General features: G+C 37.8%; 1 protein-coding gene across 7 annotated transcripts in view; it reads right to left on the minus strand.

The window, feature by feature from the left end:
• Positions 1-334: 334 nt before the first annotated feature.
• NFIB (nuclear factor I B) overlaps positions 335-13,766 on the minus strand; it is a 238,943-nt gene continuing 225,511 nt past the window's right edge. For 4 of the 7 annotated variants that reach the window (XM_049634972.1, XM_049634930.1, XM_049634910.1 and 1 more), the window contains one exon: positions 335-6,891. In XM_049634972.1, the coding sequence (XP_049490929.1) occupies positions 6,806-6,891 (86 nt within the window). In that variant the 3' untranslated portion in view covers positions 335-6,805. The remainder of the gene's footprint in view (positions 6,892-13,766) is intronic. The other 3 variants (XM_049634961.1, XM_049634941.1, XM_049634920.1) reach the window with 1 other exon arrangement.

A 13,766-nucleotide genomic window follows, 5' to 3' on the forward strand; every position in this document is an offset into this window, starting at 1 on the left:
ATATACACGCGCCCGGTGTCCAATCGGAAGTAGTGAGCTGACATATGAGCTATCCCAGGTGCTAAAAAAATTAAACCGGTGCTACGACATCCCCCAATCGGAGGACCGAGATCCGCTCCCGAGACACCGCTGACCCCCAACACTTAACGTCGGGAGAGCGGCGGGAAGAGGCTGAGGAGGAAAGGAAAACATGAGGCCATAGTCTGTAGCATAGCTCATTTTATTGTTTAAACAGTTTTTGCATAGGAAATATATCCGCTTCCAGTAATTGACTGCAGTATGAGCAGGTGCTAGCAGTATAGGCTGGGTATAACAGTAACAATCACATTAAGTCAAGCTTGATTTACACCAGTTTAAAACTTGTGGCGACTGAGTTCATTTGCAACCCACAAAAAGTACCCAAAGAACATCATCCTCCAACCGGGCACAATAAAACCTTCGCTAACATTCTGGCCCAGTCTGGGGCTGATCCCAGAGGTCTGAACGCCAGAAATTAAGTAACTGTCATAGAATACATCCTACCGCTAACGGTTCGTAACACGGAGATTGTGCATGTGCCTCCTTTTTTTGAGAAAACTTAATGAAAACACAAGGTTCCGTACGCATGGCCCGCGAGGACGTCATGCCAAAAGTTTTAAAATGGATCAACCCTGGTGTGTCGCTAGCAAGCAATAACTGACTACTTGTCACCTACAGTTGTACTAAATGTATCTAAAGAAACACACAGTCCTACAAAAGTTGTTCTCAGAGAAATATCATTGAGGTGGGGGCACCTTTTCCCAGGATGCTAAGAGTTCTATATGATATAAGCACAAATTAACAGCTTGATGAAGACATAATCTAATGCAGCTTCGAGAAAGCCTATGCCTGGGACGGAGCTACCCCTCACATTCTACAATGCTGTAGAGATTCTTTTTTTTTTTTTCCCAAGAAAATGTCATTTGAAACATATTTACAACTGAACTCAACAGAGACTGTGAAATTGAACAGGCACTGCTCATTTGTTTGAGTTTTTTTGGTAAACATTTTGCTGGTTTTTTTTTTTTTTTTGTTTCTTTCTCGTTTTGCATCAACTTTTATCAGTCCATGCAACTTCAATGCCCTCCGTGAAGAATGCATCATAAGCCATACTTCTTTAAAAAAAAAAAAAAAAGACTTCCTTCTGCATAAAGAGATATATTTGCCACATCAGTCCCTGTAGCGCAGTTTTCGAAACCAGTCTGTCAAAAATACAGTAATACAAGACGGGCTTTAGTGCCGCTAGCTTACGCTGCTTTTCGTGAATGTCGGCCACCTTTTGTTAGCGGTGCTGTGTCCTGGGACAGAAGTCCTCAGAGGCTGAGTCCAACGTGCAGGTAGGCTTGTGGTACTAAAGCACTTCACAATCTCAACGTACATTTGAATTGCAACACACAGATATTCCTAAAGAGTATTAACTAGTGAACCCTTTTATTATTTAAAAAAAAAAAAAAGAACACAACTACTTACAACCGTTGAAGAAAAAATTGCAACGACAAAAAAAAAAAAATGTAAAAATTGACCGTCTCCAACTTGTCCCCTTTACTATGAACAACGTAACCAACAGATCTGTGGCACGGACACAGTACAAAGAGTTGTCATGGCAATGAGTTTGGCTGATGCAAAGGTCATTGTGCAGGGTCAAAGGGCAAAATCAGTGGTCCATGCTACCCCCCAACTGCAGGGCTCCACCCCACCCACACAATTTTTGAAGGAATCAGAAAAAACAGGGGAACCACCAGAAAGTGCAAAATATGAAGAAGGCAGCTTTCCAGCGCCTTCAGCATGGAGTAAAACATTCAATTTTGAGCTCTTACTATTGAACTTGAATAGCCTGCACATGAAAAAACAAAAACAATTGCTTTCTATAGAAACCCAATTTTTTAAAGTCCAGGAAGCATGCAGCTGGTTAATGTTAACAAAAGACCTTGACAGGAACATGTAAACCCTATTGAATGTCATGCTTGGGGCCTATCTGCCAGCAATATTGCAGAGTTGTTTCGTTAAAAATGAATACCGTACACTGAATATGAGATCACTTTCTGCAGCCTTCATCATTTCAACACAGTACGTAGATTTTGAATCTAGGTAACGAACACGTCCCGATTTCACACCGCTGAAGATGTCTCTGTGCAATCTCTTTTTGTTGAGTCCTTATGAAGCTACCAGTCACAAATCCAAGATTCTGCTCCCTGAGGACACGTTTATGTGAGACACAGCACTGTTTTCGTTTTCTGCCTATCCCGAATGCTCTGTGAAACTTAACCTTAAATACCATCGCGTAACAATCACAAAAACTTTTGCTAAAGGCCGTATAGACTAAGAAAAAGACAGTGGTGCTTCCGACATTCTGAAATGCTCCGAAAACCAACTTTTCCAATACTAAATACAACAAAATAACCTTCATAAAATATAACTTTTCTCCATTTACACTTTTTTTTTTAAAGGATTAGTATCCTGTGCTTTTCAAGCCCAGGAATCTGCGAAATAACTCCTAACATGGACAGATTTTTTTTTTTTTTTAATACATAACTTAAGAGACTGGAGAGTTTTAACTCAAGTCCAGTCTCTACACAAGGAATATTCTTGTTTACTTTAAAAATGGAAACAACATATAGTTCCATTATAATTGTTAAAAAGTTAGCTTTACAAACATGGGAATTTTAATTTAAAAAAAAAATTCTTAACAAAACTATACAGTGTACAAATTACTGTCTACAAGGTAGGCGGTTCGTTAAGAAGATCTTTCGTTCTTCTTGCTACTTTGCAGCTTCACAGACTCATTCACATATTTTTTTTTTAATGGAGCTGCCCACCCGAACATCACCCCATAACTATATTGCTATAATTAAGATTTTTGCCATGTCTTTATGTACAGTCTCCTTCACTGCCTTTTATTTACTGTTTTTCCCTTAGACAAGCCTCCAACGTTCATGTCACTCCAGAGGAAACACTTCAGAGGCGCTGTGGTGGGGCAGCAAAGCCACACAACAAAAAAGCCCAACAGCGCCCCGTGGAACAAACCCCGGGGGAGGGGGGGGGCAGCAGACACCAGCCCCTACTGATGCCCTTGGGTGACCTTCACCGTCCTGAAGCTCTGCAGTTCTGGGTAAGGGGGGGGGGTGTGCAAGACCTGCAAACGCGGGGCCCTTCGTCAGAATATACTTCCTGGTAAATGAGGAGGAGGCCGAAAAATGGATTTGAGATTTTATACAGATAGTAGTATTTTTAACAGTTTTTTCACAAAAGGAAAGGAGAAAAAAAAAATGGATTAAAAAAAAAAAGCAACACTTGAACTAGGCCTTTGTACTCAAGAGGCAGGCAGGAATACCCACAGTGTGTAACTTCTTTAGCTAGAACTGCTCATTCTCTGGCCAAAAAGAGAGCGAGTCTGCCCTTCAGAAATACTGCGTGTCCCGTGAGGTCGATTTGTTCACCTACTAGGTCAAAGATACTTGAAGAGCCTGGCTGAGATAAGCCGTTTTGTACCAGGGCAAGTATCTGCAGAAATGATCGGACTTAACTTTCCAACTTGCGTGGCTAGGATCCTGCTGTGCTATTCAGCATTTGGGCTATCAGACTGAATGGGCTAATCAAATACAATTCTAGGCCCATAAGCATTGTTCTAAAGTATTCATTATTAAATCATATGCTGTGAGAACAATGGACAGTTTATTTTATTAGGCCATGGCCTGGGGGAAGGGGGTCAGGGGGCTCCTCAAGACGGCCCACCATGTGTCACTAATTCTGAAAGATTTTCCTTTTAGTAATGGATTCCCTCAATGGGACTGGGGGTTGGGGGGAGGGGTGTAAGAGCAAAAGTAAAACCAGCCTCCATTCACCCACTCGCCCTCAGGGGAAATGAAATCAAATATATATTTGAGGCCCCATCCCTTAAAAAAATCCCATCAGCCTCTAATGGGCTTAATTCATCCACAGGAACATTAATTTCTGAAAATTCTGCATTTCCCTTCTGCTCCGGTTCTCTGTTTAAAAGGGCAGGTAAAAATGACAACTTAACAAGATTTATTATGGGTTTTTTTTTTTTGTTGTTCCTTAAAAATTGAACTTTGATTTTAATCTATAAGTCCAAATACATTTAATACAGCTACCCTCCGTTCAATCTTCTGGATGTATTAAAAAAAAAAAAAAAAAAAAGATCCAAGTGCACTGCCGTCCTTTCGAAGTAGTGAGTCACAGGTAAATCATGAATGAGACGAATAAATGGGGAAGAGGAGCAGTGGAGAAAGAATACAGGAACACTCCCTCCGGCCGGGACGATGTGTTGTGTAGGAGAAAATACACTCGTGTGTTCAACTCCCAAAGTGTGAAACCTCCACTACGTGGATGTTTCGGCAGATAGTTTTGCCACATAGGAGGTAGGCTCACTCTCCGCCGTGGATCCAGAACTTCCACGCAAGACCACCACCACCACCAAAAAAAAAAAAAAAAAAAAGAAGAAGAAGAAGAAGAAGAAGAAGAAGAAGAAGGTAAGACAGTTTGTTTTAAGCCAAGTCTGCCTCCAGGAGGAATTTGTTGTGTTCGCTTGTTCTCACTATTTCTGTTGTTAGGAAAACCAGAAATGAGTTCAGCTTGCACCCCAGGTGGGAAGTTAGAGAAGGGGGAATCTGTGTAAGTTGAAGTTTGTCACAGTAGACAGAACAGTTGCTTTGCAGCCCAGGCCCGTCTCGGGGTGTACTGCTTCACAGCTACACTGTAAAGTGTTAAAAATCCTCCCACCCACCCCAGAATATATATATATGTATATTAAAAAAAATCCCCTGTCCATCTCTCAGTACACAAAGGACCTCATCACACTGCAAAAATAGCAGTACCCACTTTGGTCAATTAAAACAAACAAACAAACAAAAAAAAAAAAGCATACATTATTTTTTTTTTTTCAATCTGCGTACTTACCTAGAATAACCAATACAGCTAAAAGCACTACGTACATAGGCAAAACTTGGTATTGCATAATTCGTATAAATTTGAAACCCCTCCCCCCCCCAATATTAATTGGAAGATGAAAAACATGAAAGGTTAATAGAAAAAACACCAAAATACTGAAAATATTGCTGGTCGATTACAATTTTTAAGCGGCAACTATACACAGCCATGATATGCTTTATAAATGTGAGATAAAGGTATAACTGTCTAAAAAATCCATGATGTCACACATTTTTCTTCGTCTGGAGTACAAAATATTTTGTCATAAAAATGGTAAAGATTTAAAATGATAATAAATGCAGCAAAACAAGTGTAGTGATGTCACTTTTTTGTTTTTTTTGTGTTTTTTGTTTTTTTTTGTTTTTAGATTTCAAGGCAAGGCACGTAATGTGGACATTATATCTTCGTGCAAATTAGGATTACTGGAAAGAGTATTTTTAATTAAAATTTTCAGAGACATAGAGGCAAAATGTGTCTGCCCATGCACACTACAGATCTGTCAATACAAGAAATTTGTTGAACAAGGCTAATGTCTGAAAGCACCATGCAAGTTTTCAGCACCCTGATTATATTTGTTTTCTCAAGAGTGCGTTTTATATCCTACACCCTGGCGTTCCCAGTTTGTAAACTGTAAGCTTTACCCTTGTGGCATGGATTTGCCTGCCTCTTTGTCTCTATAATGAAGATTTTATAGAACCTTTTGTACGTACACCCTATGGGTTCTTGATGCAACCAGTAATTTTAAATAAATAAATTCTACCTCCAAGGAGGCTGCAGCTAAACCAACATAAGTGCTGTGTTTTCATTAATTTTTTTTTTCTCAAGCACATGATTTGTCTTGATTTAATGCCTTTTTAATGCCCTCAACAACTGAGGGGAAAATAAATTCGTTCAAAATTATTTTAAATTCTTTTTAATCCCCTCAATTTAGAGTCCAAGGGCTGAAGGACTTATAATCATGATTCCCCTTTAGATATAAATTTATAAATTGCACTTGCCTCTGTTAAGTGTTTTGTGGGGAAAATATTATATTAATTTTTACTGTTGCATGCAGAGATAACACTTCACCTACATCGAGGCATTTCTTCCATAGAGCCTTTGTGTTCAAACTGTTTTTTTTTCCTTTTTTCTTTTTTTCTTTTTTTTTCTTTTCTTTCTTTTTTCTTTTTTTTTTTCTTTTTTTTTTCAGGTTTCAAACTGGGTTACACACTGGAAAAGGCTGGGTTAAGGGCCAAAATTTAATAAATCTGTACTGATAACTAAAGGCTACAGAGATTTTATATATATATTTTTTTAACTTTTAGAAATCAGAGTGCTTATAAAATGGCTGGCTCATGGCTCCGTCACCCAGCACCTCTGATGTCGCCTCCTAGCCTTTGTCGGTGAGACAACCAGGAACAGTGATTCCATGCGTAAACAACAAGAATACTAAACCAATAAAACTAGCTTATCATGCACATATTAAGGCATCTAGAAAGTCAGTTAAAATATATTGTCATAGAGACAGAACATCTATTTCCCAGCGGACTTCATGTAACAAAGGCTACGTTGCAGGGGCTGTGATCTACCATCAGTGAAATATCATCGACCCTTTTTTTTTTTATGTCATTACAGTTTCAACCTTAAGGGAATTAGTGATTGTAAGTGCCGTAATTGCTGGTCTATTATCTTCTTTCTTCAGTTTCTTTCCTTTCTCCCTTTTTGTTTGTTGTGTTTAAGTTTTGTCCAGTCTTCCTCTTTTCCTTTTTTTTTTTTTTTTTTTTTTTTTTTAAACTACTGGTGTATTTTTTTTTCCCTCAGTTGCTCGTTTCTGCTTGAAGGAAAGGTTCTCCGATTATGTTCAAACCGTAATTTTGGACATTTGCCGGTAGGATGGGTGTCCTATTTGATACTTGGAAAGGAACCAAGCTAGCCCAGGTACCAGGACTGTTGACAGGAGAGGAGCAGGAGGGAGGGAAGAGAAAAAGAGAAAACACAACGTTAAAATCTACAGCAATATTAGAAATATAAATTCCACAGGCATCAAATTACTACTATAACTTTTTTCCATATTACAGTTTAATATGAGATAAGTGTGCCAAATTGTAAATATTATAGGTATATACCCTGCATGGTCTATTTCTTTCATGGAAGGTTACACTAATTTCTTTTAAGATTTTATTCTATTTTTTTACATAATCTCTACACCCAACATGGGGCTCGAACCCACAACCCCGAGATCAAGACTCGCACGCACCAACGACTGAGCCAGCCAGGTGCAACCCAACGGTAAGACTAATTGTGAGGCAGAACAAGCTCAAGTCGGGCTTAACACACGATTCTTGAACTCGGAGTATATTCCTAAAATAGCTGATCTACTTTGATGAAAAAAAAAAAAAGAAAGAAAGAAAAAGAGAAAGAGAAAGAAAGCTGCAAATCCACAGTGGTGACCCCACAGGGTTTGCCAACTTTGCTCTGATCCTGCTTTACTTTCAGTTCACAAGCAATTCAATTTTCAGTTTTTTACCTGCTTACCGACTGAACATCATTGAAAGTTGCAATGAAAGGTATTTCTTTTTCCTTACAATAAGAAAAACTCTCATTTCGTCTATGTTGGATTTCGGGCTAGTTAAAGAAGCTTGAAGAAGAGCTCTCGAATTACCACTGACATAATCTTTCATCAAACGAGTATCATATGGAGGAAGATAAAACCTGAGATCTACTTATCACAAAACAACACCATGCACTGTACATTTGGGGGGGGTATACCTAATCAGACAACCGTTTGTTTCAACACTCATCTCAGGATGAATGGCAGCTAATTCACAGCTGCATAAATAACCGAGAAAACATCAAACTGAGGGTTGCATACCCTGTTTTGTCAGGGTCTGACCTGGAGACTTTGTTTTGAGGTTTTCAATTAAATTGAATATTTTTGTAATGTTTCTTTATTTTTGAGAGAGAAAGAGACAGAATGCGAGCAAGGGAGGGGCAGGGAGAGAGGGAGACACAGAATCCGAAGCAGGCTCCAGGCTCCGAGCTGTCAGCACAGAGCCCAACGTGGGACTCGAGCTCACAAACTGCGAGATCATGACCTGAGCCGAGGTCAGACGCACAACTAACTGAGCCACCCAGGCTCCCCTAAACTTAATTCAATAGCCTTTACTTTTGAAACCATGAGGCGAGATGGATACGATTATTGCAGCTCTCAACCCTCATTTTTTCACATTCGAATACCAAAGGAACAAAAACCTCTATGGGATGTTAACTTGAAGGAACAATTTTGTCACACACGCGCGCGCACACACACAAATGCTTGGATTAAAAAAAAGAACCTGATACGTATAACTTCTTCCACTCTGGTGATACCTCTATACACAACGTGTCTTATTGGTACATGCGGAGGTGCATATTTTGGATTTGATATTTCAAAAACATCTCACAATGACCTTTTATGCCCAAGAGATTTTATAATTAGATGATGGGCTTTATCATAGCCAAGTCCTTCTCCTCTTTCTGCTCTCCATTTGATATAATACCAGCACATGGTAGATGATCAATAAAGTTTTGGGATACACAAATCACCCAAGTGTTCCAAATCACACCCAACTATGTATTTTTTAAAAGCGTGGCTTGTAATCATCACATACTTGCATGAATACATTGTGATTTGGCCCCCTACAAAAAGAGAATAGGCATCTCTAAACTTAAAATTAGAGACGTTTAGTATTAACAAAAATTAACTCTTGGGGAAATCATCAAATAAGAATTCAAAGGAGGAATAATTCAAACTAAAAAGATATGTCCTCATGATCTGATGGAAAGTCATAATTTGAAAGAATGAGAATACTTGTTATCGAAACCTTTTCCAAGAGACTTAATTATTTTCACATATTTCTCTCTTCCCACACACATCTTCCATTTCTGTGTTTTGCAAGATTGATTGGGAGAGAATGTTATATGATACATCATGAAAGCTATTTTCACCTCAACTGTACTTTCACTGCACTTTGTTACACAGTAAAATTATAGCATTTATTACTTCATATCATAATTACCTGTATCTGTGATAATCTTATTGACTGAAAGGTAAGCTCCATAAGGAAAATAACTTTGTCTTATTAATCCTTGTAGAGTCTGGCTATCACTGATGCTAATTATTTCTTAGCAAATAAAATAAATTACAAAAACATATATCCATTAGTTTGAACCCAACATGGGAAGCGTGTACGAAAAACAAAAAGACTTAACTGAAATCGATAAAATCCTTGACAGTAAAAGACAATGTCAACAAGCAGATCACTTCGCAAAATTGAGTCCCAAGTTAAATGGGCTCTAGAAAGTCATTTAGAGATTGAGAGATTGCATTCTTTAGAAATACAAAGTATATTTTAATGACTGAAAATAGATGTGACTCCTTACATAGAGAACTGGGTCTCACTAATGGCAGGAAGGACAAGAATTCAGGGTTTATTTTGCAAGAGCTTTCTTATGAGGTTCTAAAAACAGACACGGATTATTCTTTGGAAAACGCTCAATAAAAACAAACTGATGTTAGTGACTAACAGGACTCTAGCTGCAGAATATCTAACAAATTCAATTTAGATGTTTACTTCAATCTTTCAAACCTCCCATCCTACATTATGACCATGTCAAAATTGCAGCGTGCAATATATTTGTCAATACTGTTTATGAACCTTTGGGGGAAAATAAATCTCAAACATTAACACTATGCAGACCTCATATATGAGTTTTACAAGTCTCCTATTGCCAATTTATAGGTGAGGTTCAAAACTACAAGGCACAGACATTTCTTAGAGCTTTTTGGTAGTCCTATTGGGAAAAAAGTCTGTTAAGACAAATTCAAAGATTATGATAACAATGTAAAAAAAAGCTTAATCAAACAAGATAATCTGGATCATCTCAGCTCAAAAAGAGAATGCCTCAAATTGCATAGTTTTTCAGGTAAATGTAATAGTGCTGTTTACATATCTAACTCCCTCTTGTATAAATCCATGCTAATGGTCACCAGTATGGATAAAATAAACACACATACTCATAGGTATCTCCATATATAAGCTCATTATATGTAAAGTGCTTAATAGTTTTAATCCATAGTGGAGTGAGAATTATCTTATGTCTAATCCAATAATCTGTGCCTCTATGTATTAAGAGATGTGCGAACATAATTGAAAGACCTCAAAATATTCAAGGTCAAATTAAGCTACTTCAGCCAATAGATCTTCAAACACGCATAGACTTTGTTTTCATTCCATTTTCCATTGCCGAATCACCTTTTCTTCAGGCAAACAGAAGATAAGCGTAACTAAAAGCTGAAAACACATCTTTAGAAAATATATAAAGGCCATACCATTAAAAATGGAAAAGAATATAAAGTACTTTAAAAAACCAGGCACATCAAATGTCCATCGACTGATGAATGGATTAAGAAGATGTGGTACACACACACACACACACACACACAACGGAGTACTACTCGGCAATCAAAAAGAAGGAAATTTTGCCATTTGCAACTATGTAGATGGAACTAAAGGGTATTATGCTAAGCGAAATTAGTCAGAGAAAGGCAAATATCATATGACTTCACTCATATGAGGACTTTAAGATACAAAACAGATGAACCTAAGGGAAGGGAAGCAAAAATAATATAAAAACAAGGAGGGGGACAAAACATAAGAGACTCTTAAATACGGAGAATAAACAGAGGGTTACTGGAGGGCTGTGGGAGGGGGGATGGGTTAATGGGTAAGGGGCATTAAGGAATCTACTCCTGAAGTCATCGTTGCACTATGCTAACTAACCTGGATGTAAATTAAAAAATAAAATTAAATTAAAAAAATAAAAGAAAAAAAGTAAAAAAGCAGGCACAAAAAAAGCAAAAAAGATACTCTGTACCTTAACACAAAGGAAAACTCACCCTAATGACTTCTACTCTATGTATATAATGAGGTATCTCATTATACACAAAACAGGTATATATAAGTTAGATCAAAATTCTAAAAAATGTCTGATGTCATGGATAGTATGTTCACATTATTCTTACCAAATGCATGACGTGCCTGCCTCAAAAAGGGAAGAAGCAAAGAAACAAGTTATTTAGACCTTGAGATGCATTAATGGAAGGTGATAGCCCATTTTATCCTGATCAGACTACTTCTGAAGCGCTGTGTTGCTTCTAGGCATCACTCTTCAAGAGAAACAAACTCTGTGACATTTCTTTGATGAAGAAACTCACCAAATCATGTCATCTGAGGAACAGCTGAAGGGAGACAGGGAAGATACAACAGTTGAGTTGGAAAGAAATGTATAGTTCAGGTGGAAAGAATTAGCATAAAGGGAGAAACTTTCAGAAGACAACCATGATGAGGCCCTACTATGAGTAAGATGCCATTCTGGGTATTCTACATCCACTATCTCACTTAATTTTTTCAGTGAACTCTTGAAATTGCCATTGTCCCATTTCACAGATGAGAAAATTGAGGTTTAACTTGCCCTGAGTTACTCACCTAGACCTCGGATGTGAATCAGTTCTGGTTCCCATGGCCGTTTCACTATATTATACTGTTGCCCTGGGAGGTCAGACATTGACCCTACATTAGACAGAACTTTTGAACAGAGTTTCCTTGAGACAACATTTGCTTCAGGAGACAGTGAATTTCCCGTGCCCCACACAGCTGGATCACAACCTAAGAAATGGTGCAGCGGACTTGTGCACAGAATATGTGCTTGGTCTGGGTGATCAAGCAACTCTGAAACTCAATATATATCCTCTGAAAACAAATCCAGTTGAAGTTGTATTACAGTGACCTTATGGTGAGGATTATGGGGGTAAGAAGATACCCATTTCTTCCTTTTAAAAATGATACACTATTTGTATATTTCATATCCTTGGATAAATTGGATAAAGGAGTCGGTCTTTGTATGTACAAGTAGTAAATAGACTCTATGCCATTTAATGAAAGAAAGAGAGAAAACTGCTCTGGGCAAATCAACATTGGATGGTTGTGCTGTCTAAAATTATGCAAACTGTGTCTTCTCGGCCAAAAAGAATTGGGCCCTTGGCTTTTACCTCAGTAACCACCCAAGAACCATGGAGTGCCAAGTAAACATATATGGAGTAATAAGTTGAGTAAGGAACCAAACAAAGTCAAAGGCTTCACTTCAACTATGGCTTGAAATAAGAGCTATCAGAATGGCAAACTTCATTTATTACTAGCCTGTGTTTGTCTGATAGTGAGTTGGGTAACCCATTTGGCAAGCATGTTATAAAATGTGAAAATATCCAGCACACTAATACTTTTTAGGGGAATAATAACATTGCCCATTCAGAGTTCACACACTGATTTAATCCTAAGACTGCTATATTTACTTCAAAGATAGTGAGTATGCTTCTTTTTCAACAAGCATAAAAAATACAAGAATGAAGCACAAAGGATTTTATATATTCAGGAATACCTCAACTCTCCTAGGAGCTACATTCCTTATAGATAGAAATAAAAATAAGCAATGGTGCAAAAAGCACAGAAAGTAAATAAAATAACTACCTTAATTTAAAAGGAGGATTTGCCTTTAAGTCCTCTGCACCTGTTTTAGGTACCTCCAAAAAGAAGATTTTTACTTCCGTAGCTAAACATTCCTAATTTCATCGCTACGATAAGTAACACATCTGTACTGGGATCTCTCTCCCAAAATGCACAGCAATTTCCCCTAGCAACGGCTAAAATCTGCCTGGAAAGACCAATCACGGGCCGGTTAAGGAAGTATTCCTTAAGTTAGAAAAGCCGTGCTATCCCGAGTTGTGCAGGAATGCGTTTGGATTGGCTGCTCACTTCAACACGATACAAATGCTATGGATGGTGTCTTAGGAAAACATGCTAGGTCACACCAGTTGGAGGAATATATGGGTAGTATTTAAGAACCTTTAAGAACCTATATGTATACCTAAGGTATACATACATATGTATATATATATATGTATACATAAGGTATACATAGGTATACATTAAGAAGCTTTAAGAACCTATATGTATACATATAAGAATTATTATATGTTATTACATAGTAAGAATGTATTTATAAACTCATTAAGGTATTAGGACCAAAAAATGGTACTTAGTAAATACACTAGTTGCTAGCACTTACGTGGTGTGCATTTTTTGCCAGGCACTGTTCTATGAATTTTCAATCCTCACAATCAATCGATGAGAAAAGTACCAGTTGAATTCTGATTTGACTGATGAGGGCACCGGAGCTAGGAAGTTATGTGCCTTGCCCGAGTCATGCTGCTGTTAAGTTACAGAAGCCAGGATTTGAACTCCAGCAGTGTGGTTCTGGGGTCTGCATTCTTACCCATTACACTTTACCTCATTTCCCTCTTTTGTGAAGCAAACTTTACTTTTATCAACTGGGCAAGAACTTATATTATCCCTAAATTATATAAGAGATTCTATGAATTAAGGTCCGTATCATTTAGAACACTGAAACTCCCAGGGAAGGATGGCTCTTGAGTCCAAATTTTAACAGAAATCACTGTATTTGATTTATCCAATGCCAGATGCTTTTCAGCTGAATACAATATTTGCCGTTGTTCCTGTATGTGCAGATGTGGCTCGATGTCTAATCCGCTTGTCGAGTTCCACCTCAGATGAGGCTAAACTAGAAGTAAAATATACAAAGTGCTTTACACAGGTCTTGGGTTCCTTCGATTTATTTCTCACGTTTTTAAGGATCATTATTGCTATCCGAATGATCCTATTTGCATGCAAGATGATTTCTAATGATTATTACTATTTGTAATAATC

The sequence above is a fragment of the Panthera uncia genome, chromosome D4 (genome assembly GCF_023721935.1).
Source record: "Panthera uncia isolate 11264 chromosome D4, Puncia_PCG_1.0, whole genome shotgun sequence".
NCBI lineage: Eukaryota > Metazoa > Chordata > Mammalia > Carnivora > Felidae > Panthera > Panthera uncia.